We start from the raw sequence: 21,120 nt of genomic DNA on the forward strand, positions 1-21,120 counted from the left end.
GGGGGGCCAGACTATATGGGGGGGGGGAATGAACGAATTCCTATGCCCCACAAATAACCCAGAGGTGCATTTTAAATAAAAGGGCACATTCTACTCATGTAAAAACACACTGATTCCTGGACCATCCGCGGGCCGGATTGAGAAGGCGATTGGGCCTGATCCCAGGCCTAATCTAAGACCCCAGGCCTCAGTTTGCCTAACCATGGTCTTGAGTTTTGTACTAAGCAGAACATAACCTCATCAGTCCACTAATCCTAACTGAAATAATGTGAGCGCGTTGTTCTGAGTGTGGTGAAAACGTGCCAGATTTCTTTAGGTTTGCCATTACATTTTATTAGGAATAAAAACTAGAAGAGAACAATGAAACCCAAGCAAAATATCATGGGTGCAAGTAGAACAACGACTAAAAATCACCATCACCAGGCACCTTAGCTGGAATGAAGATGCCTCACTTAGAAAAGGAGCCCGAGACAATCAGGGTTTTAAAGAGGCCAGGTTGCATAGTAAGGCATGCACATAGTTTTTTGAGCTACACCCCCCCTCCATTTAAGAGAGCAGCTAAATAAATGGGAAGTCTGGAGGGATTTTCCATTCAGGCATGAGGAGAAGGGAGGACAGAAAATTAGGCTCCCACCTGGCCACTGGGCAAGCTGGGGAGGCTGGCACAGCCAAAAAGCTCCCTGCGCAGCAGGTTGCCATCATACTCGAGGAAGGTCAAGTAGAGGTTTCGGAAGAACTCCACGTGCTTATTCTTCACCCGCAGCTTCTTGGGAGAGTTCCAGTGGATCACCTGAGAACAGATAGCTAAAACATAAGGCTGGTTACAGGTGCCAATCCACTCCACATCTTCAGTCAAGCCCCTGCAGAACTAACATTGTCCTAGACTGGCGATGCCTGGAAGGCTCAGCCAAGGGTCACCGTTGCAAAAGCAATTCAGGGAAGACTCAGCCAGGGAGGAAATGCCCACCTTAAGATCAGACACCTCTGTGTAGCACTGCTCTGCGCGGGTGTGATCAGAGAGCTGCACGTTCCAGAAGCAAGGGAGTTGGTATACCAGCGTTGGGCTCTGTTTGATCACTGCATTAAAAATGTCCTAAAAGAGAGATTGCAGTTTGCACACTGGGCACTCTGGAAGAGGAGAAAGGCCCAGAGTAAAACCAAGTGTGAAGCCAAACGAGGAAGAAATAAATAGGTCTTTATCCCGCTACAACCCACAATGTCTGCAGGAGACAAAAGGTGTGTCCGGGGGCCCAGGCTGGAGGACAGCGAGGCATGCAGAGCTCAGAGCACTTGCCTGGTCGGCCAGCGAGGTGGACAGCATGCTCATGAGCTCCCGCTCGGCTGTCAGGCGCCACATCTGCTCCCAGCCGATTCGGCGTAGGCGCTCCAGCAGCAAGAGGATCACTCCTAGGAGAAGAGGAAACCATGAACACCACCACGATTGGACAGAAGCAACCAGGGCATCCCTCAGCTCAACTCTGAACAATGTACTTCCACAATGTGCATCTTTTTAGAAGTGGAAGAGGGCTCTGTTTTCCTGGATCCCCAGGAAACCTCCTTGTGTTGTTAAGATCCCTTTGGTGAAAGAGAGTTTGCAAACATCTTAATCAATAAAAATGCTATTTTAAAATCCTTGCAACAGGAGGAGTGGCTGCTCTTCAGTGTTGACAACCAAGCCGACAAGCATGGAGAATGAGTCTTTTCCTACAGCAGCAGCAGCAGCCATGAACTCTTTCCTGCCTCCCCACTAGGGGTGCCTGCCTTGCATGGAGAAACAGTTCTCTGGACAACCACCAGGTGGTGCCAAGATATCCTACAGACCTGCCAAGCAGCTATCCATGATAGAAAGCTTGTTTCGGGAGTCACTGTCTATCAAGAGGAGCTGGTGTGCGTGTCTATTGCCACGCCATTCGACCCAGCTCCATCGCTGGTTACTCACACCCTGAAATACCAGCAGTAGAATAGTTTACAACTTCACTGAACTACAACTCCAAGGTGTGGGGGAGGGGCAATGACAGTCAACACTGGCATAAAACCAACATAAGCATGCCCTACAAAAACTGCTAACGGTAGACTTGGAGGCCACCTGGTCCTGGCACCTGCTCAATGCAGAAAATCCAGAGAGAGAACACCTAAGAGACAGCCATTACTGAACTCTTTTTATTCTTAGGTTTTCCTAATGTTTAGCTTCTGTTGTCCAATCCCAGTGGAGCTAGTTCTGCCCCTTGAGGCAGCAGGGAACAAGTCTATGCAGTCTTCCATGGGACAACCTTTTGGGCATTTGAAGCATACTACCCTGCTCCTCTCCGCCTTTTCTTCAGGCTCTGCAAACCAGTCCCTTTAATTCATGGGCACTGTGATACTTTTGCAGTCCTCCATTGGCTCCCCTGTCATGAGCTAGTGAGAGGGTTGAAAGGTACAAAAAGCAAGAGAGGATTGCGGGGAAAGCACTGCTCTTTCTCACTTCCTCTTTCGGCTCTCTTTGCTTTTGAAGCGTTGGATTAACTTTATAGGATCCAGCTTTTACCCAGATTCCATGGGAAGCCAGAGTGTGTGTGCACTATGCCTCTCAGAAGGTAGGGGTGCTGATCTGGGGAGAAGAGTAAGAAATGATCAGAGGGGGTGGCACCCACAGCATTCGCTCAAAAATCCAAATCTGCCATGAGTATGGAAAGGAAGCTACCTCTTCTTTCCTCATAGGACTAGTTTTCCTTGTGCTCATTGGGATTTGCTCAAGACCACCTAGTCAACCTCACAGTTGAACCAGGATATCTGAACCTAGATATCATCACATACAAACCCAGCCACGGGAACAGAGGATTGCACAGACATCATCCTGTCATGTTCCCACAGCCCTCTGGAGCTCACCTGTGTTGAAGCCACGTCCCAGTGCTGGCCATGGTTTATGGTTCTTCCAGAGATTCCCTAGGTACCAGTCACTTTGGTTTTCCACCAGCCCAATCACCTGTTTGTCTAGATTAAGAGATAAGAAAATGAGGCCAAAGGCAGCTAACAGACTTTGCTTGTCAACGAGATCAGTACTCTGCAACTCACTCACTAAGGATCATCCCTGCTGTATAATTTTCAAAGGAGCAGAGTAAATGGAAAGACCACCGAGTAAGAAAAGAAACCCTTTCAGTATCTAGGGCCACCAGAGCTGTCCTATACCATGAGCCACTGCCTCTGGAGAGGTGCTCAAAGATGGTCAACGGCTGGGGCAGGGAACTTGTGGCCCTCCAAATGTTGCTGGACTATAACTCTCATTATCCTTGAGCATCTAGTCATGCTGGCTGGGGCTGATGATGAGAGAGTTGGAGTCCTCAAAGCATCTTGGAGGGTCACAGATTCTCTGTCCCTGGTCTAAAGGATCCCTATTCCCCCAGTGGTCATCACTTACCCGAGAACTTCCCAAAGATGGCCCACAATTCAGCAATGTCAGTAGCAAAGGTGATGTCTGTGTCCAGGACAATGACCTTGGAGAGATCAGAGGGGAGAGCCTTTGTGAGCGTCAGTTTCATCAGCCCATAGATTCCAGAGTAGTGCTTGTTGGGGATCCAAGAGATGTCCGGCTGCAAAAAAAAAATGGGGGGAGGGGGAGAGGGAAACATTTCAGAAAAAGAGAACAGGCAGGCCAGCATCAGCATCACATGTCTGGTCTATAGCCAAGAAGCCTAAAATTGCTCTTGTTTCTAAGGCTTGAGCAACGAGACAATACTGAAAATGAGACCATGACTCTAAACTAGTCTGTATGTCTTTGGTGAGATTTAGAAGCGCTTCACACAAACAAAGTGATGTAGGAATGCTTTCAACTGCAAAGATGGTGCTTCCACATGGCACTCCTGTTTTGGAGGGCAGTGGAGACAAAGCTTGCACACAAATGGAAACCTCCATGGAAATGCAATTCCAGGCAGCCTCCATGTCCCTTGCCATACCTGTGAAACAGGCCTGCAAGTCTGTAAGAAGGTATCTGGGGACTAGCGAACTTCATCAACCTGGTCATTATTAACATTTTCTAATGGGTTATTCTACTGATATTTTTGTGTTTTTTATATTGTAAACCGCCCTGTGGATCTTTGGATGAAGGGTGGTATAGAAATTTAAATAATAATATAGTGCGGCAAGACTTCATAGGCATCTATGGACTCCCAATTCTGCTCTAGATTTCATGGCCCCTGAGTAAGAGACCTGCAATCCCCCCCCAAAAAAAAATTCCCACCCCATCTTCAGTGAAAGCACATGGTCTGTTCAACCACAACCCACTTTCTTGTGGGGGGGGGATGGAGTGTGAATCATAGCACTAAGCTTGGTTGGGTGAACCTTACCTGTCTAGTTTTGGATGCCAAACATATATCTGGGCACTGCCAATTGTTTTACACATGGCAGGAAAATGCATGTTCTCCCACCCCAGATCTAATTTCACCTTTCTTCATCCAATTCAGCCAGAAACAATGGAGAGTGACTTTCTGATTCACAGCAGAATAAATAAGGCAACTCCATTGTCTAAAATCTAAGAGCTTTAATCCCAAAACAATTGAATCAAAGAGTACAAATGCATACTCCTGCAATCTGGCTACTTTCAAATTTCAAAAACAAATAAATTATGTTTCTATCCCTTCCTATTTTATTATGGACAACAACTTGCACATAAAGTTTTGGCAACAGCGAGAGGAGACTGTCTGGCACAGTGCCCACTGTTCATTAGGAATACTTATGTGGCCTTGGAAAACTCCAGGTGCTGCTTCAGGGCTCCCTGCCTTAATCCTTCTGCCCTTCTGTCACTTTGCTGAAATATTAGCATTCTTGGACATCAGAATCATGAAAGTGCCTCATATAATCATTTCAATTGCAGATTTTGGCTTCTGTTCCGTTGCAAAGTTCTAGGTGACCTTAAGGATGATTCATGACCTTTTGGATCCATTCACAAGCTTGGATCCAGCCACTATCCATCAGGGGGCTCAATTCCAAGGAAAAATGTGTTTAAGTATATTGTATTTATTGTTTCTTAATTATGTTATTTAAAATAGTATTATTCTTTTAGTAGTAGTAGCATTGTTTCGTTTTTAATTTGGAATTTGTATTTTATGCTTACATGAACACACACAAAAGCACACACACAAACACACTTCTCCCACCTCCCCAAATTTTTAAACCACTTAGAGATGCCTGCTGAAATGAGGTTAACTTTATATATTTCTAAATCATTCAGATCCTGTCAACAGGTCTTCCCACTCTACAAACGAAATGACAGTAGTAGCAGATGAGAGCACAGAAAACAATGGAAAGGGTTTGCGTCTCTCATCTCCAAGCAAGCCATTCCTACGGCAGGGCCTTCCCTACAGGGCTGCTCACTTCATGGGAAGAGGGTGTGGAGAGGGAAGGGAAGAGAGGGAGAGGGAACAAATGGAGAAAGAGAGAACGAGCCTGGCTTGATCTCCCTTGCCTTCAGGTCATCAGCATTGTAGAAGCTAACATGAACAGAGGGCACCATCCAGGACTCGAACAACATCTGCAGGATCTTTTGGGCCACAGAGTCAGTGATGAGATGGAAGTGAAGAGGGTTCTTCCTGCCAAGGAAGGAAACAGTTAATGCTTGCAATAGTTGAAAGCAAGATGCGAAATACATCCAACTCCCTCATTTTGCGCCCCCCCTCATGCAGCAGCTGATGCCTTGCTATGCCACATACAGAACCCTGGCAGCTGCATTTAAGTGAAAAAGGATGGGGTCAGAGGACCCTAACTAGTCTTCACTTGTTCTATTTTCCCCCAGCACATCCAGAACTGCAGCTTGGAAGCAAAAGGGCAGAAAGGCATCTTATTTTAACCCCGTGTTCAAGTCCTGGGAAACCCAGAAGCCTCCGCTACCTGCTCAAAAGAAGAGCAGTCTTCCCCACCCCCTCCAAGGTTACCTGTGGAAGAGGATGGATTTCACCAGGGTAACGACATCCCGACTTGCATTGTATCCAGCACAGACAATTGCAACATGGAGAAGCTGTCCAGAAACACAAAGATGCCATCAGGCCTGGCCCCCCAACCCCTCCAAGTGGAGCTTTCAGAAGCCGCTTCCCACAATACATGCAGAATCCACCTGTCCTGCCAGGGCCCTTTCTTCTTCACCCAAGTCAGTAAAAAAAGGGTGTGCAGAGAGTTCACTTTTCTCAGAGCAAAATGGATGATACAAAATGTTGATGCAAAACCAAGCAGAGTTAGAAATGGACATAGAAACCAGGCGCAAGTGAGGACTGCCCCCTTGCCCTCAGGGGATTATCATACCAACACGTATCTTAGGGTTCAGAAAAGTATTACATTGCAAAATAAATATCACACTACCTACAGCAGGAAGCGGCAAGAGTGGGAATCATATGGCTACACCTATTATCTTAGGGCAAGGGCAGCCAACGTCACAGCCTCCAGAGGTTGGGAACTACACCTCCCACCACTCCCAACCATTCTAAGCTGTCTGGGGATGATGGGATATGTAGTCCAAAACCTCTGGAGGGCACCATGTTGGCTACCCCCATCTCAGGGAACAGAACAGGTTGAGGAGCCTGAACAACAACACGCCTCTTGCTGTGCGACCCTTCCACAGTTTTGCCATAACTATTTGCCTGCAAGGTGCCTTGGCAGCCAGTTGGGACGTCGCCTTTACCTCGCACTTCTGAACCATTCTCTGCTTGAGGCAGCCGGTGCTGTTGTCCCTTCCATCCTGGTCCTCTATGAACTGCGCTCCCTGCTGGCTGCTGTCCGTCCCATCCACAGCCTCGTCCTGCATCTGAGACTGGCTGAGTTGCAGCCTCAACAGCTGGTTTTCCTCTTCCACTTTCTGTACTTGGGACACCAAGGCCTCGTGGTTAAGGTATCGGCTTGACTGTTCCCCAAAGCAAGGCGGGAGCAGGAAGGAGCATCCATCTATAGAGGGGATCCCCACCCCCCAGGAAAAGGAAACATAAATAGGGGAGTGGTGAGAGGAGGAGGATGCATAGTCACTGAGCCTTTTGCACATACTTCAGTGAAACAAGAGGGACAAGTGGGAAGAAGGATGAGAGCGGGAACAAATATTCTATGCAGGTTTCTTGAATTCATATAGCAAGGTTGCAAAGTTCCAGCACTATAAAATATTCCCCCTATCTCTTTGCATAGTCTACAATTTCCCTTTTTAGATTCAATTATATTAATTCCACCGGCTATCATTCTCTGCAGTCAAATGGACTTAATATTATTTTAAGACTATTCAATATGAAGCTGACTGCTGCTCCTCAAGTGGGTGAATGTGAATCTGAACACTCAAGAGTTAATGTACAGTATCACCCCACACCATGAATGAGATGGGCAAGAAAGAAGACAGTGGCATAACAGGAAGGGGCATAGCTCTGCCTCTAGTTTCTCCATTCATAACTTTGCAGCCAGAGAGTAGTACTGTGTCAATGCAACCTAAGAAAACAATATTCTGAAAACCCAGCGCTCATTCTCTCTGTAATGTATTTTCTGGAGAGATCTGCCACTGACATCAGCAAGGGAGGGGGAAGGAGGCAACACCCTCAAGCCCTCTCCAGCGAAGACTCTCTAACGGCCATAAAGGCAAATGCCAGGGAGAAGAACCACACGACGGATGGGGCCCCAGCACTCCCAAGGTGAACATTATTCCCAGCCCCAAGCCTGGATTGATTCAAGAAGGGCATGCTCAGAATATTGGCCCTCTGAAGAGAGAGGCCACCAGGTGCAAGGGAAAAGGGTCTGTTTGTAAGTTCTAATGTAGAAGATCCAACGGTTTACAAGCTGCCTTGGATGCCGAGAAGCTGGGAACTAAATATACTATTTGGTGATGGTTTTTACATTTCCCAAATTGGAAATCTGGCCCATTCTTCGTCATATACGAGAGGGATCAGTTCCTATGTGTTTGGGCTATGAGAAAATCACATACATCCAAGCAAGGCAATGGAACTATCCTTCTGTCACCTTAATCTCTGGCGGTGGTGGACTCTCATGAAAGGCTTTTAAACAGAGGTTGGGTGGCCATCTGTCGGGGATTCTTTAGCTGTAATTCCTGCATTGCAGGGAGTTGGACTGCATGACCCTTGGGGTTCCTTCCAACTCTACAATTCTAGGAAAGCTTTCCTAGTCCTATTACACAGGAGGAAACAGAGGCCACCCTTTGCCCAAAGGTCTCAAAGTGAGTTGGCAGTATAGTTGCAATTCCACTCTGGAGTCCCAACTCCCACCCACGTGTACAGCTGCCGCAGGGCAAATCTGCGGCACATGCTTTCATCACACCGCCATCCTTGCCCTCACTCACACTCCAGATTACCCATAAAGAGGTAGAGCCATGAGATGAGGAAGACCAGGGTCACTGTGGCAAGCAGCAGCTTCAGCTTCCCACGCCAGGGGCACAGCATGATGGTGGCAAAGGTCATGTGGGCAGGCCTAGCCGCACCGGAGCCAGCATCCTACACCCTGCAAGAGAAGAGCAAAAGAGTGAACCAAAAATGTTAACCAGCGGAATTGATCCTCAAAATGGAAATGGAGGACTTTGCTAGACTTGGCTTTCCAGAACCAGCAACAGCAGCAGCAAGCAGCTGAAACATTTGCCCCCAACTTTGGGTAAAATGGGCTTTGTTCTGATGTGAGTCCACAGCCTATGCATTTTGCACCAGCACAGTCTCCTGACTTGAGGTCAACAGCCACATCCTCCTCTCCCATGAAGCCTACCCAGTAGCGGGGGCCTCATTCATTCTCCAAAATGGCCAAGGGTGTCTTGAAACATGCTGGAACTGCAAAAGGTGTCACCAGGACTTCTAATAGCATTCGTGGGCACTGACAGCAAGCTGACGATCACATCTGAGGAAGCCAAGGAGTCCTCTCTGAGTCCCACCAGCCAGGATTTGGAAAAGCAAAAAGGATCCTACTCTTTCAACTCCCTTGGCTTAGCAGTAGATAATTTCCCAGTAGGAACTTGCCAAACAAAACTCCTTGAACTCTCAGTTGTGTGCTTCATTCCACCCTAATCAGCACCAGAGTCATCCAAGCTGAACCCAGTTCTAGAAACACATGGCAAAGGGTGACATGAAGGTCCCTTGTTTTAACATATACTGCTGAAAATGATGCACACAGAGAAGACTTAACCCCCACGGAGGAGATGTGCCATGCACATCTTCAAGAAAAGCCCCTGATATCAAGAGGTCCTCTAAACTCACAGCCCTTGCCACTTACCCAGCACTCCTTTGTTCAGCAGAGGCAATTCACTAATACAGTGGTACCTCGGGTTACATACACTTCAAGTTACACACTCTGCTAACCCAGAAATAGTGCTTCAGGTTAAGAACTTGGCTTCAGGATAAGAACAGAAATCGTGCTCTGGCAGCGCGGCAACAGCAGGAGGCCCCATTAGCTAAAGTGCTTCAGGTTAAGAACAGTTTCAGGTTAAGAACGGACCTCCAGAATGAATTAAATACTTAACCCGAGGTACCACTTTACTTTCTTCCAAGGAGAAACTTGCAGCCCAGAGTATGAACAACAGCCAGTGCAGGTCACTGGAAACAGTGTTTGGTTTGGAGATAAGGTAGATGTATGTCGTTGCTCAGCCATGAAGCTCACTGAGTGGCCTCTCGTAAAACATTATCTCTCAAACTACCTCAATTTACGGAATTTTTGTGGGGACAAGAATTCCAAAGCACTTTATTATGCTGAAAAGGGCTACAGAAGCGATAAAATTAATACCTACATTTCTGTTTAACAGCTTGACCAGAGCAACCTTGCGCTACTAAACCCTGGTCTGATGAAAGACAGATTTGTTAGTGTGTGCATGGCTCAAACCCTGTTTTCAAAGTTAGGGCCCGGCTCTGCAGTGAATTAAAATAAAATAAAATTTCTGCAAAAACGCATAGAACAACTTCCTCAGAGTTACAAACAGAGAGCAGGGCAGGAAGATTAGGAGCTGGGACTTTCCAGATAAGAAAATATAAATTGATGTTCAAAGCAAAGACAGAAAACTGAGAAATGACTACTCTTATGCAAGAAAGGAGATTCTGACTAAACATAAGGAAGAACTTTCTGAGGGGAAGAGCTGTTCGACAATGGAACGAACTTCCTCAGAAGGTGGTGGACTCTCCTTCCTCTGAGGTTTCTACGCAGAGGAAGGATGGCTATCTGATCCTCAGGGTCACTTCCAACTCTACAATCCTATGGTTCTGTGCAACGGGCTTCTCTCATGTCATCAGATTTTGGGCACCTCCTGGTGGTCAGGGGTCAGATGCATATTTTCCATGCACAAGCTCTCTGCAGTACAAAACAGGCAAGACAGACGCTTGCGCTGGTCATTTGCTTGGCAACAGGACTGGGCAGGCACAAAGCTGTGCAACCTATATGGGTGACTCTGAACAATGAGCTTAACAGTGTACCAGAGAATAGGCACTTCTCTTTCCCCTGGATACCTTCCATGGTCCCAAAGTTTTACTCTGCAGCATCAAAATGAGAGCACAGAAGAACGGCAATGTGGAGATGCTATCGGAACTGTGATGCAAACCAAGAGAAAGGAACTCAAAATCAAGAGTGCAAAGAAGTTGTTCTGTGCCTTCCTGCCTGAATCAGTAGCGGAGAGAAAGGCAGCAGTGGTGGTGCATAAATGGCTGGACCGCCACAAACCAACGCCAGGTTGCTTATGCTTCAGGTGCGCCCTAGTGTGCAGTCCTGCAGTCTTCACCGTGCCCCAGGTTGGTTGTATGGGTGCTGATGCATAACTGAGCTGATGACATCTGAACCTCACGGCTGACACAGAACTTGTTCTGGCGGCAGGAGCGATATCAGTGTTGAGTCAGAGCGCACTGCGCTGTTCCCAGTTTGAAAGCGCTCCTGCCACTTCCTGCCACCTTGGTGCTTCAGACAATGCGCACGCACACACACACACACACACACACACACACACACACAGCCTTTGATGCTGGCAATGCAAAGAGAGTGAAAGAAAACATCCTGGCTGCTGGTTCCCCATCTTTACCCATGGAATTTGGGCCTTTGGCCCCCAGGCACCAACATGTCTTAGGGAAGCCCTGATCTGATATAGTCCCTGGCAAAGCTGTCTTGCAGATCTCACATTAAGTGGGCCCATCAGTAAAAACCATCAGACGATGAACAGATGCTGCACTTGGGCTGCACCTTTTAATTGGCAGAGCATCGGAAAAAATTAGCTGGCCAACAGAAACCAATTTTAAATCTATGAACATTTTAAACAAGTGGGACTGTGAGTTAAGGGAATAGAACTTTGGGGCAATGTTGGCGTGCCATTCATTTGGCTAATGTGTAACTAGCTTTACACACACACACACACACACACACACACACACACACACACACACCTTACACTTAACTTCACTATCTCATTAATGAACCTAGATTTGGCTTTGGGTAATACGCCTATTTATTTAATTTATATTTAATTTCTTACATGTATACCTCACTTTTCTTCTATTATGGAACCCAAGGCAGCATACTTGCAGTCTGGCAGGAGGGACCCATCCAGGCACTAAGCAGAATCAGGCTTGTTTAACTTCAGCAAGGTTGTGGGCTCATATGCCTTCAGACCATACCTTGGGTCAACAGACAGATGATCAATCAACTAATTTGGTGAACAACCCAACCGTGAGCAAAGCCCCTGGATTTAAATGGGTAAATGCTGTGGAATTAGTAGTTTCCAGTCATCAGAAAATGGGTACATGTACAGAGCTGTCAGAAATCTCCAAAAAGAACGGTAACATAGAAATTCCATTATCTAGACTTGGAGGCATCTTTCCCCATGCCCATAAGTGGCTGAATCCAGTCTCTTTCTCCAGTGACTGGCAAGCATTAAAGGGAAGCAAGAGTTTCTCATGTGATTTTTTTCCAGCTTAGCATCCTGCTGTTCACAAAGCTAATCCTTAAGCCCTCCAGTCTCCAATGCGCCTGCTGCATTCCTCAGAGACCCATGAGGCAATTACCCACCAGACAGAGGCTCCATTTAGGTTGAAGGGTCACTGGCTAAACCAAGTGGAAAACGCATTCATGACTGTTCCCTGATCTTCCTCATTTCCCTGCTCACCGGAGTGCAAAGGCATCAACATCTGTACCTTCCCATTAACACCGTGTGTCTAAAACAAACAAACAAAAAACCCTAGCCCAGACAGTCTCTCATGGGTTCCATGTCTTACTTGCATATATGTAAAATGCAAGAAGACCCGACAGCCTTTGCCATTTGCCTGTTATGGAAGAGAGTGAGACAACACAGGCAACAAGGCACAAATTAGTTATTTATTTATTCATTTATTTTGCAAAGGAACAGGGAAAGCACCTGCTATAATCAGTGCATTAAGGGGAGGAGAAGACATTGCTGTGTGTTTGCCTCCTTAAAACTTTTACGGAACCAACTCCAAGCACCACAGATCTGTTACCCAGCACTGCTTCAAAGGGTGGGTGGGGGAGCCCAGATTTTGTTGTAAAGAACATAAGCCTTGGGCTGATACGTGGAGAGAAGAAGAGAGGGTGCATGCAGTGGCGTAGCGTGGGGGGTGCGGGGGGGGCCGGCCGCACCGGGTGCAACATCTGGGGGTTAGGGTTAGGGGGCGCAAATCCACGGGTTAGGGGGCGCAAATTACTTGCCTTGCCCCTGGTGCTGACAACCCATGCTACGCCACTGGGTGCATGGGTGGAGTCTACCATATTCACAAACAATGATTCCCACAGCCTAACATGCTATTGTGGTGCATATTCTTTGAGGGCCCCTATTTGAACAGAACTGTAGGGTTTATTTTCTATTATACAAGTCGTGCAACTGGGTTTGTGGACCAGGTTATGATTTCCTAGCACTTCACTCCCCGCGCATAGCCCTCATTAGCAGCAGCCTCTAGGAACAAGGTGGCCATATCAAAGGCAGCTGCATTCACCCTGTGATCTGGAAAAGCTTGTGCTTCCTTGAAAAGGGCTCCTCAGCAAGAAGATCGGGAAAGAAAGACAGGATTTCCCATCACAGACAATCTTTTGCTGTAACGTACATCTGTAGTGATGTGAAAGCCCTGAATATAGGAAGTTTACAAACCACCATTCTAAGGTTGAGTTTAAAACCCAGTCACTCCCATCTTGCCCTGCATTCTCCCGGTTTTGTCGCTCTTTTTGATTTTATTACGTTTATATTCCACCTTTCTTCCATCCAGGCACTGCCCAGAGCCAGACCTCTTTAGCTTCAGCCAAGTGGTGGTCTCATGCGGTGCCTTGGGGCCATATCCTGTGGACTATGCAACTTCCATGGCAAGGACTTTGGAGACAGGAACCCCACTCCTAAGCTGTACTATACAAGACGGTTACCTGCCCCCAACTCTTGGGATGGGGCTGACTTCAGTTCCAAAGTTCTAAAAGAGGTTTTTAGAAAAGTAAGAGCAGTTAATTATAAAGCGGGTGACTCTTGGTGGGGAAGGGTGTCTCTCTTGGGGAAAAGGGTTTTACCTTTTATAAAATAACAGTTGAGATTCTGCCTGCAAGTGAGCTTTCCAGTGGTATTTGACTGTGTAAACACAACCACATACTATCAGCGATAACTATGCTAAAGCAAGGGGAGTTATGCTACAAGCTGAAGGAATGCAACGTGTGTGAATAACTCCCAATTTTATTCAGGCTGCAAACTCCAAGGGATCAGGTTGAACTTTTGTAGCCTCATTAGTTTGCCCAGTAAGCTGTGGATTCCAAGGCAAATGAGAAGAGCTTCCCATATCTCCACTTCATGCTACAAAGCTTAGTCTCTCACTGCCGGGAAATGCATATTGTTAGTGTTTAGGTATCCAAAATGCCAGATTCCCAGGATGTGTATGGACATGCTGGCGAGGCCCCTCTGTCAGGTTCTAATCCCATAACTTTGTTCCAGGAGAAAGGCAATGCCCCATAGCTTGATCACTGCCCCACAACCTAACATCCTAGATAAGAACAGTGAAAAGCATTCACATACAGTGGTACCTCAGGTTACAGACACTTCAGGTTACAGATGCTTCAGGTTACAGATGCTTCCGGTTACAGACTCCGCTAACCCAGAAATAGTACCTCGGGTTAAGAACTTTGTTTCAGGATGAGAACAGAAATTGTGCTCTGGCGGCGCGGTGGCAGCAGGAGGCCCCATTAGCTAAAGTGGTGCTTCAGGTTAAGAACAGTTTCAGGTTAAGAACGGACCTCCGGAAGGAATTAAGTTCTTAACCCAAGGTACCACTGTATTGCCTTTCCACCCCCATACACTGGAATCTCCCGCAAAAGGGCTGCCTTTCTCAAGAAGCCTATTAGTGTGCACGTCAGATGAACATTACTGGTGCATGCATCCACTCACTTTGCTGAACACAGTGCAGATTCACGTTGTTTTTATTTATAACACATGTCCACAAAAGGAAGGCAAATGGTCATGTAAACATTTAGGAAAAAGAGTTGCAAAAAGGCCATAAAGCCACTTGTGTGCTAATATTAATTATTCATATAGCTCCTGGGCAAGTGACAGAATAATGACTCCATGCCTGAGATTTGCATTAACAACAGCTGGAGGTTGTGCAGGAACCTTTCTTTAGTCATAGGACTAAAAAAAAAAAGGCCTGGATTACTAGTCAGTCATCCATTCAGAGCTCTTGTGCCTATTGATGTACAGAACTTTTGATGAGTCTTTAGAGTTGGAGGAGGGAAGAGCAGGTGTGTAAGGTCTGTAGGCAAAGGACCTGCTCTCCATACCCTTTGTAAGGATTGCTCAATGAAAGGGACATGCAGCGTTGCTGTTCAAACAAATAATGAAGCCCATCACACGGCAGGGCATTGATTCACTGTGACACAACTGCAACCCCTTCCTATGGTGGACCCCCGCAGTGCCCAGTTGCAGAGGCCCCCAAATCCTCACACATCCTAGAAACAAGACAAGCAACTTTGAGGAGCCTTTAAAGTGAGGCTGCCTGGATATAGGTCAGGTGCACTGAGCTGGGGTAGAAGCTCTAGAAAGCAGCAAGTGCCAGCATGACACCCAGTTTCATAATCCCTTCTCCTGCTGACATCATCATTGCTGGAGGGCACACCAACTGCTGAAAGCCTGCTTTCTTGATCTTTCCAATAAAACCACTGTGCCAGCTAGATGCAATAGAAATATCTATGTGTCAGGAGAAGACTCACAGGTTGTGCACCCTTCACCATGTCTATGCAGCTCTTGGCCTAGAGGAAGGGGGATGAAAGAAAGCGATAGTTTGGGGGAAGGATATAAGGTACAAGGAAAATAAGAGAAGAAATTACAGAAGATAGGTAATATATATATTCACTGGAGAGGCATGTAGAGGAAAGGAAAACAAAAGTAAAAGCTTTCATCAGCAAATGGGGAGGACATTACAATACTTCCAGAACCAATGTTTGTACTTAGCTTGAGAAAAGTGAAGTGATGGGACACCTCTGCCACAAGGTAAAAGCTCAAGCAAAGAACTTCCAAATATGGCTTAGAACTCAGTAGAAAACGATGCCAGTAATTGCCAGCGGATTAAGCCAAACTCTGCCTCCACCTGGCACCATGACTGGTTCTGCCCACCCTCCCTGCACCACCATTTTGTAGCTGGTGGGCCTCAGTAATTTTCAGCCGTCTCAAGTGGGCTTTAGACTTGGAAAGTTTGAGGACTGACCTAGGAGACAATGCCTTACACCAAAGGGCTACAGGATCATACAAAACTGGCCAATTATGAAGACGACTGGAGGATATTCCTAATTCTTAGGAAAGGCTATAGTAGATCAGTAGCAGATCACACACTTTGCATGTAACCCCTTCCCTGTCCATTCAATCAGTTGAACCACCAGCTCAGGTTTATACAGCGCAGAGGCAGCGCCGATTAATATGGGCACCCCTGAACAGAGGCACCAATGGCCAGTCTTCCATGAACCACCCTTCGCTGTTATGCACACACGTCCCAATATCAAGTTTTATTTATTAAAAGCACGTTACCTAGCTATTGAGTGGAAATAGCGCCTTAGATGTTACCAATAACAAGGCAACCCCTGCCCGTTCTAATCTAAAAGATGCGACACAATGGGGGGGGGGGTTTGAGGTTGGGAAGAGGCAAGCAACGTCTGGCAGCAGCGAAGTTACAAAGTTCTTCCGATCAGCTTGAATGAGAAAGGGAGGGAAAGGAGGCGCCAGACAGCTGGTCTCTTTGAGGTAACCAAACATTAAGAGGTTCCCAGGAGATGTACAGCCCTGCTGGTGGGTCCCTTTTTTGTTCAGTCCTGTTCGAAACCCGCCACACACGCACACACACTCATTCACAAAAGGGGTTTAGGAAAAGAGCGCAGACCTAACCTGCGCCGCCCACCTTCCGCCGCGGCTTGTGAGCGAGCGGGTCGCCAGAGCCGCGCGGGCGCGACGTGCCCTTCACGGGCCAGTAAACTGAGCTGCTGGGAAAGAGGAACATGTGAGCTATCGGGGGAACGAATGTCGCTGCTGGGGCGGCTTCATGCTAGAGAGATTAAGGGAGTTTCAAGGGTCCTGGAAACCAGCTCAATAAAGAGCGCACTTTCACTGGATGCTGGGATGCGGGGCGGGGGGGGGGGGCGAGTGTGTGGCTGTGGGTAGAATTCTGCACACCTCCCTAATTGCGCAAGCACACCGCCCCCACCCCAAACAACCCCACCGCGGTGCCGTGCGCTCTGCGCCCCGGGGCAATGCCTTTCGCAACCCTGATTACGCGCGAGGTAACAAGCAAGGACGCAGCGCGATCTCTTGCCGACGGGGAAGCTGGTGGGAGGCGCCACCGGTGTTGCTTCACAGGGACCTCCGAGCCTCTGCATCTGGCCCGACGGTCCTCTCCCCTCCTCCACTTTCCTTCCCACCTGCTGCAGGCGCTCCCAGCAAGCCCAGGTGTCCTTACCTGGCTCTTGTCCTCCGTCCGCCGCCTCCCCCCGGCCCTGAGCTTTACGCGCAGCCCACAGACAGCAGCGCCCTTTTCTACGCTTCCTCTGCCCTCTTTTCCTTGCTTGCACACGCCTCCCTTTGGGATCAGTCACTTTCCTCTCCCCTCTTTTGTTAATTCCCGGAGCCGGGGCCTCCCCTCCCCTCCCCGGAAGGCGAAGAACAAAAGGAAAGCCCACAAAAGAAAAAGAAAAAAGGTTACATTAACTTTCTGCTCAGCCATCGCAAAGTCGCCCAGGGCAAGGGGGAAGCCGCCTGCTCCGCCTCCCCTCGCCCCCCCCCTTACCTTGACTCAGCCGAGCTGCCCCTTCCTCCCCTCCGGTAAGTTGAGGCAAGAAAAAACTCGCATCGCCACCGGAGGGCTCGAGAAAAGCGCCGCCACTGCTAGAAGTGCCAAAAATAAAGTAAACACAGAGGGTCACCGCTGCCCACGTGAGAAGCGGCGCGGCGTCCCGGGAGCTCCGAGAAAAGAGCTTCGGCTGGGAGGAGGAGGAGGCGAGCGAAAGTGGCGGCAATTAACTCCGCAGGCGCCGGGGCTGACCCCAACTCAGGACGCCTGGCAGCAGCAGCAGGGTCGAACCCGGATGTGGGAATCCTGCTGCTTGCGGGGGGAGGGGTGGGAAGCCCCCGGGACCTGAATCCGAAAGTCAGCCGAGCCTGACCTGAAAACCCAACTCTCGGGTTAGTTCGTCCTATAAAGAATTAACACGGCGGGTCCCTGCCCTAGAATGACATGCTCGCTGCACTGCTTGAATGGCACCTGCTCATGCCCATCTAGTTTGCTCTTACTGTTTTTATAACACGCACTCGTGCATGTTTACACAGAGGTAAGTCCCGCTGCATTCAATGGGGCTTACTTCCCTGTATTTACTAGGAAAAAATCTCACTGGGATCAAGCCTTTGTTGTTGTTTTGTAACCCAGACCCTTGTTTTGTCGTGTCCTACTCTTCGTGACCCCATGGACCAGAGCACGCCAGGCAACTTTTGAGGAAAGATAGCTTGGAGTGAGCTTTATCTTTTTTAATAAAGAAAGACGGAACTCTTGTATCGCGGGTTTCCCACAAGCATCTACAGTAGTTAGCCACTATGAGAACCAGATGCTGGACTAAGCTGGGCCACCGGCTCTTCTGTTCTTACTATGCACCAAGATCTATGGCCGTGCAAAGAGAGAGATGCATCGAGTGTGCCTGTTTGCTCGCAGGCGAGGTTGGAGAGGCTTCTCCAAAAATAATCAGCTCCGGTCACCTTTTTTCTGTCCTGCTTGAAAATAAAAGCGCCCGGGGGATTCATCAAAGCCCCATCCACCCGAAAAGGTCTCGAAGAAACAGGAGCGGCTAAAGAAGGAAGCGCGTTCTTCTTATCTAGGAGCCTCCGGCCGGGAGACTCAGAGACAACGCGCGCCGTGCCGAGGACCTGGAAGGAGCCCGGGCGACGAGCCTGCAGGAATGCCAACTATGCGGAGGCTGCCTGTACCTGCAGCTGCTCCCTTGCTGGTGGCCCCCAGGCCCGCACGGGGAGGAAGAGAGAGAGAGATTCTCCACCAGCATCCGCGAAGAAACGAACAGCGCCCGAGAAAAACCATACCTGGGGCGGAGAGGGAAACCAGCTTCACCGCCTCCCTTCACGCCCCGGTACAAGCAAGTGCAGACCCGCCCGCACTTGCGGGCCGTCTGGGCCTTCGTACCAGCGAGACGCAGAGATGTCTGCCCCCAGGCTACCATTTATTTCCATTACAAAACTGCAACGACAACGAAGCTCTCGGGGAGTTTTTCCAGCTAGTTTGCAGACCCACCTTTAACGGCTCTAAAGGGAGGTGGGGTGTTCATTGTACAAAGAAACTAATAACTCCTTTCCAGTTGTCACATTCCCAACAAACACGCATAGAAGAAGGGTACAGGTCTGGCCCTAGCCGAGGGTGTGAACAATCAGAGGGAAGATATTACAAGCGGTAAAATGTATCTTCTAGTCAAACAGTTTTTGTATGTTGTGGGTAGAGGGGGGAGAAGATGGACAAAGTTTCTTTTGTGGAATGCATGACTTCTACAGTACAGGCCATTTCTGAGTTTCCCCTCTCCAAGAAATGCAGCAAGAGGAGAGGGTGGAGAATGCTTTTAGGGAAAGGTCATTAAACGTGCAGCTCTGCTGGAGCCACACATTAGAGATCCGAAGACACCCGTAAGCGTGTGTGTGTGCGCGCACACACACACACACATAGTAATATGGTTTACACATGCATCCATAGGCACATAATTTAGTGCAGTAGTTGCAGTAAATTGAATAAGTTGAATATGACTGACAGACGAAAACCCCTTGGCCAACTTTTTTAGGTCACAGAAATGTGCTCTCCCATGTATACTTGCAAAGTGAAGCAAAGCACCACATATGCACGCGCACACAGAGCTTTTGCACATTAACAAGTACTTTTGCTCCTATCCATTACCACCACATTTTGGAATGTTGCTGTCTATGTCAGGGCCTGTGCTAAGTTAACTCAAAGGCAGAAACAACCCTTAGGAAATGTAAGACAAGACCTTTCTGTGATGGGTTAGATTTTTTACTTCCCCTATGATCCTCTCTTGTGCCAGACAAAATAGTAGGCTGGCATAAATCACACAAGGAAGAGGGAAATCAAGGGACCAGAGGTCTCCCAACTCCTGCACCTTCAGTTCTAAGGAATCCTTTTGTCCCAAGAGAAAATCCTTCTCAAACCTCACCATATTAATTGGCTCCTTTTGTTATTCCTGGCTGGAATCTATCCTTCCTCAGCAGCTTCTTGCTTGCACTGGGCAAACATTGGCAGCAACAGGATGAGGAGCTTCCCAATAATGGCATTCTTTGTTACCAACTTACTATTAGAAGGATGTAGATGAAACTGTTCACAGCATGTGACTGTTTTTGCTGCCCTACAGCCAACAGCCCCTCACTTCACTTCATGGGCTCTTTATAGCATGCAGCCACAAAAGGCAGGTAGCCTTAAAAAAACACCTCAAATCTCTATTTGTTATTGATATTATGCTACTTAGGTGGGGGGGTGCATGTGTGCGTGTGTACACACAGAAACACACACCCCACAGATCAGTTTTGGAGCATTTTTTTTCCATATTCTGAAAGTGTTTTGTTCATCCACACAAAATTACAGAGCCAGACATGTCTTGGGAGGCTGCCTTTTGCTCTTCCCTGTTCAATACTATACAAAGTGAATGCTTATTGGAAAACTGAGGCATTGAAATCATGCAGCAGCACAACACCATCCAGAAAACCTTCCCTATAAACTAACAGGATCAGGGCACATATCTCATGCCTAAATTCACACCACTGCAAGTACCAAAAATTGAAGTACTCCATCAATTGGGGGAGGGCCAGAATTTGCTTTTACAGTTCAAGTCTATTGCGCTAAAGCTAAGAATACAAGATGAGCCCTGCAGGAGCAGAGCAAAGGCCTATCTGGTCCAGCATTCTGTTGTCATAGTGGTCAACCAATGCCTGTGGGACTTCTGTGGCGGGAAGGTAAACGGTGTTTCCATGCGCTGCTCTGGTTTGCCAGAAGTGGCTTAGTCATGCTGGCCACATGACCCAGAAGCTGTACGCCGGCTCCCTCGGCCAATAAAGCAAGATGAGTGACGCAAGCCCAGAGTCGTCCGCGACTGGACCTAATGGTCAGGGGTCCCTTTACCTTTTTAATGCTTGCAAGCAGGACATGAGAGTAATACTCCTCTCCCGCTCATGTTCCCCAAGAACTGGTAATCAGAGACATACTGCCTCTGACATTGGAGCTGATATATAGTCATTATGCCTGGTAACTATTGATAGCCTTATTCTCCATAAACAGCAGAGTAGTTAAAAGCAACACATTTTGACTAATTTTGACTCCTGTATTTTTTGTAAGCTTAAAATAGCAGGGCAATTGCTACTGACATCTACAGGTGCCAGCTTCTCAACTAGAAGCAGTAGGTGGAGGCAGGCAGCCTACCAGTTCCCTTCACCTTCATCCCTCCAAGGCAAGGGAAGAAGGTTGGCCAAGTGAGTAACTAGTGGAAAAAACAGGGGGAGGGAGGCACAGCAGCTGCTTTCTCTTTTAGAGCCTCCCTTAAAGAGACAGGCATAATTTCTGCTTTGAGCACCAAGCAACCTTAGCTTCTTAGACATATTTGCAGGGCACATGGAACGCTTAGACTACAGTCATGACATCTAGAAACCACTTA

The 21,120-nt window shown here is 47.9% G+C and overlaps 1 protein-coding gene across 8 annotated transcripts in view; it reads right to left on the minus strand.

Moving 5' to 3' along the window:
- The window catches only part of LARGE2 (LARGE xylosyl- and glucuronyltransferase 2), a 46,171-nt gene that overhangs the window by 5,359 nt on the left and 19,692 nt on the right, over window positions 1-21,120 (minus strand). For 3 of the 8 annotated variants that reach the window (XM_081164583.1, XM_081164580.1, XM_081164577.1), the window contains 9 exons: window positions 8,291-8,448; window positions 6,647-6,906; window positions 5,907-5,989; window positions 5,441-5,564; window positions 3,398-3,569; window positions 2,869-2,973; window positions 1,295-1,407; window positions 968-1,093; window positions 635-790 (listed from right to left, as the gene is read on the minus strand). In XM_081164583.1, the coding sequence (XP_081020709.1) occupies window positions 635-790; window positions 968-1,093; window positions 1,295-1,407; window positions 2,869-2,973; window positions 3,398-3,569; window positions 5,441-5,564; window positions 5,907-5,989; window positions 6,647-6,906; window positions 8,291-8,408 (1,257 nt within the window). In that variant the 5' untranslated portion in view covers window positions 8,409-8,448. Of the gene's footprint in view, window positions 1-634; window positions 791-967; window positions 1,094-1,294; window positions 1,408-2,868; window positions 2,974-3,397; window positions 3,570-5,440; window positions 5,565-5,906; window positions 5,990-6,646; window positions 6,907-8,290; window positions 8,449-16,877; window positions 17,038-17,120; window positions 17,182-17,204; window positions 17,378-18,163; window positions 18,303-21,120 lie in introns of those variants that run through there. The other 5 variants (XM_081164582.1, XM_081164579.1, XM_081164581.1 and 2 more) reach the window with 5 other exon arrangements.

This window comes from Podarcis bocagei (assembly GCF_964188305.1).
Source record: "Podarcis bocagei genome assembly, chromosome: 1".
Lineage (NCBI taxonomy): Eukaryota > Metazoa > Chordata > Lepidosauria > Squamata > Lacertidae > Podarcis > Podarcis bocagei.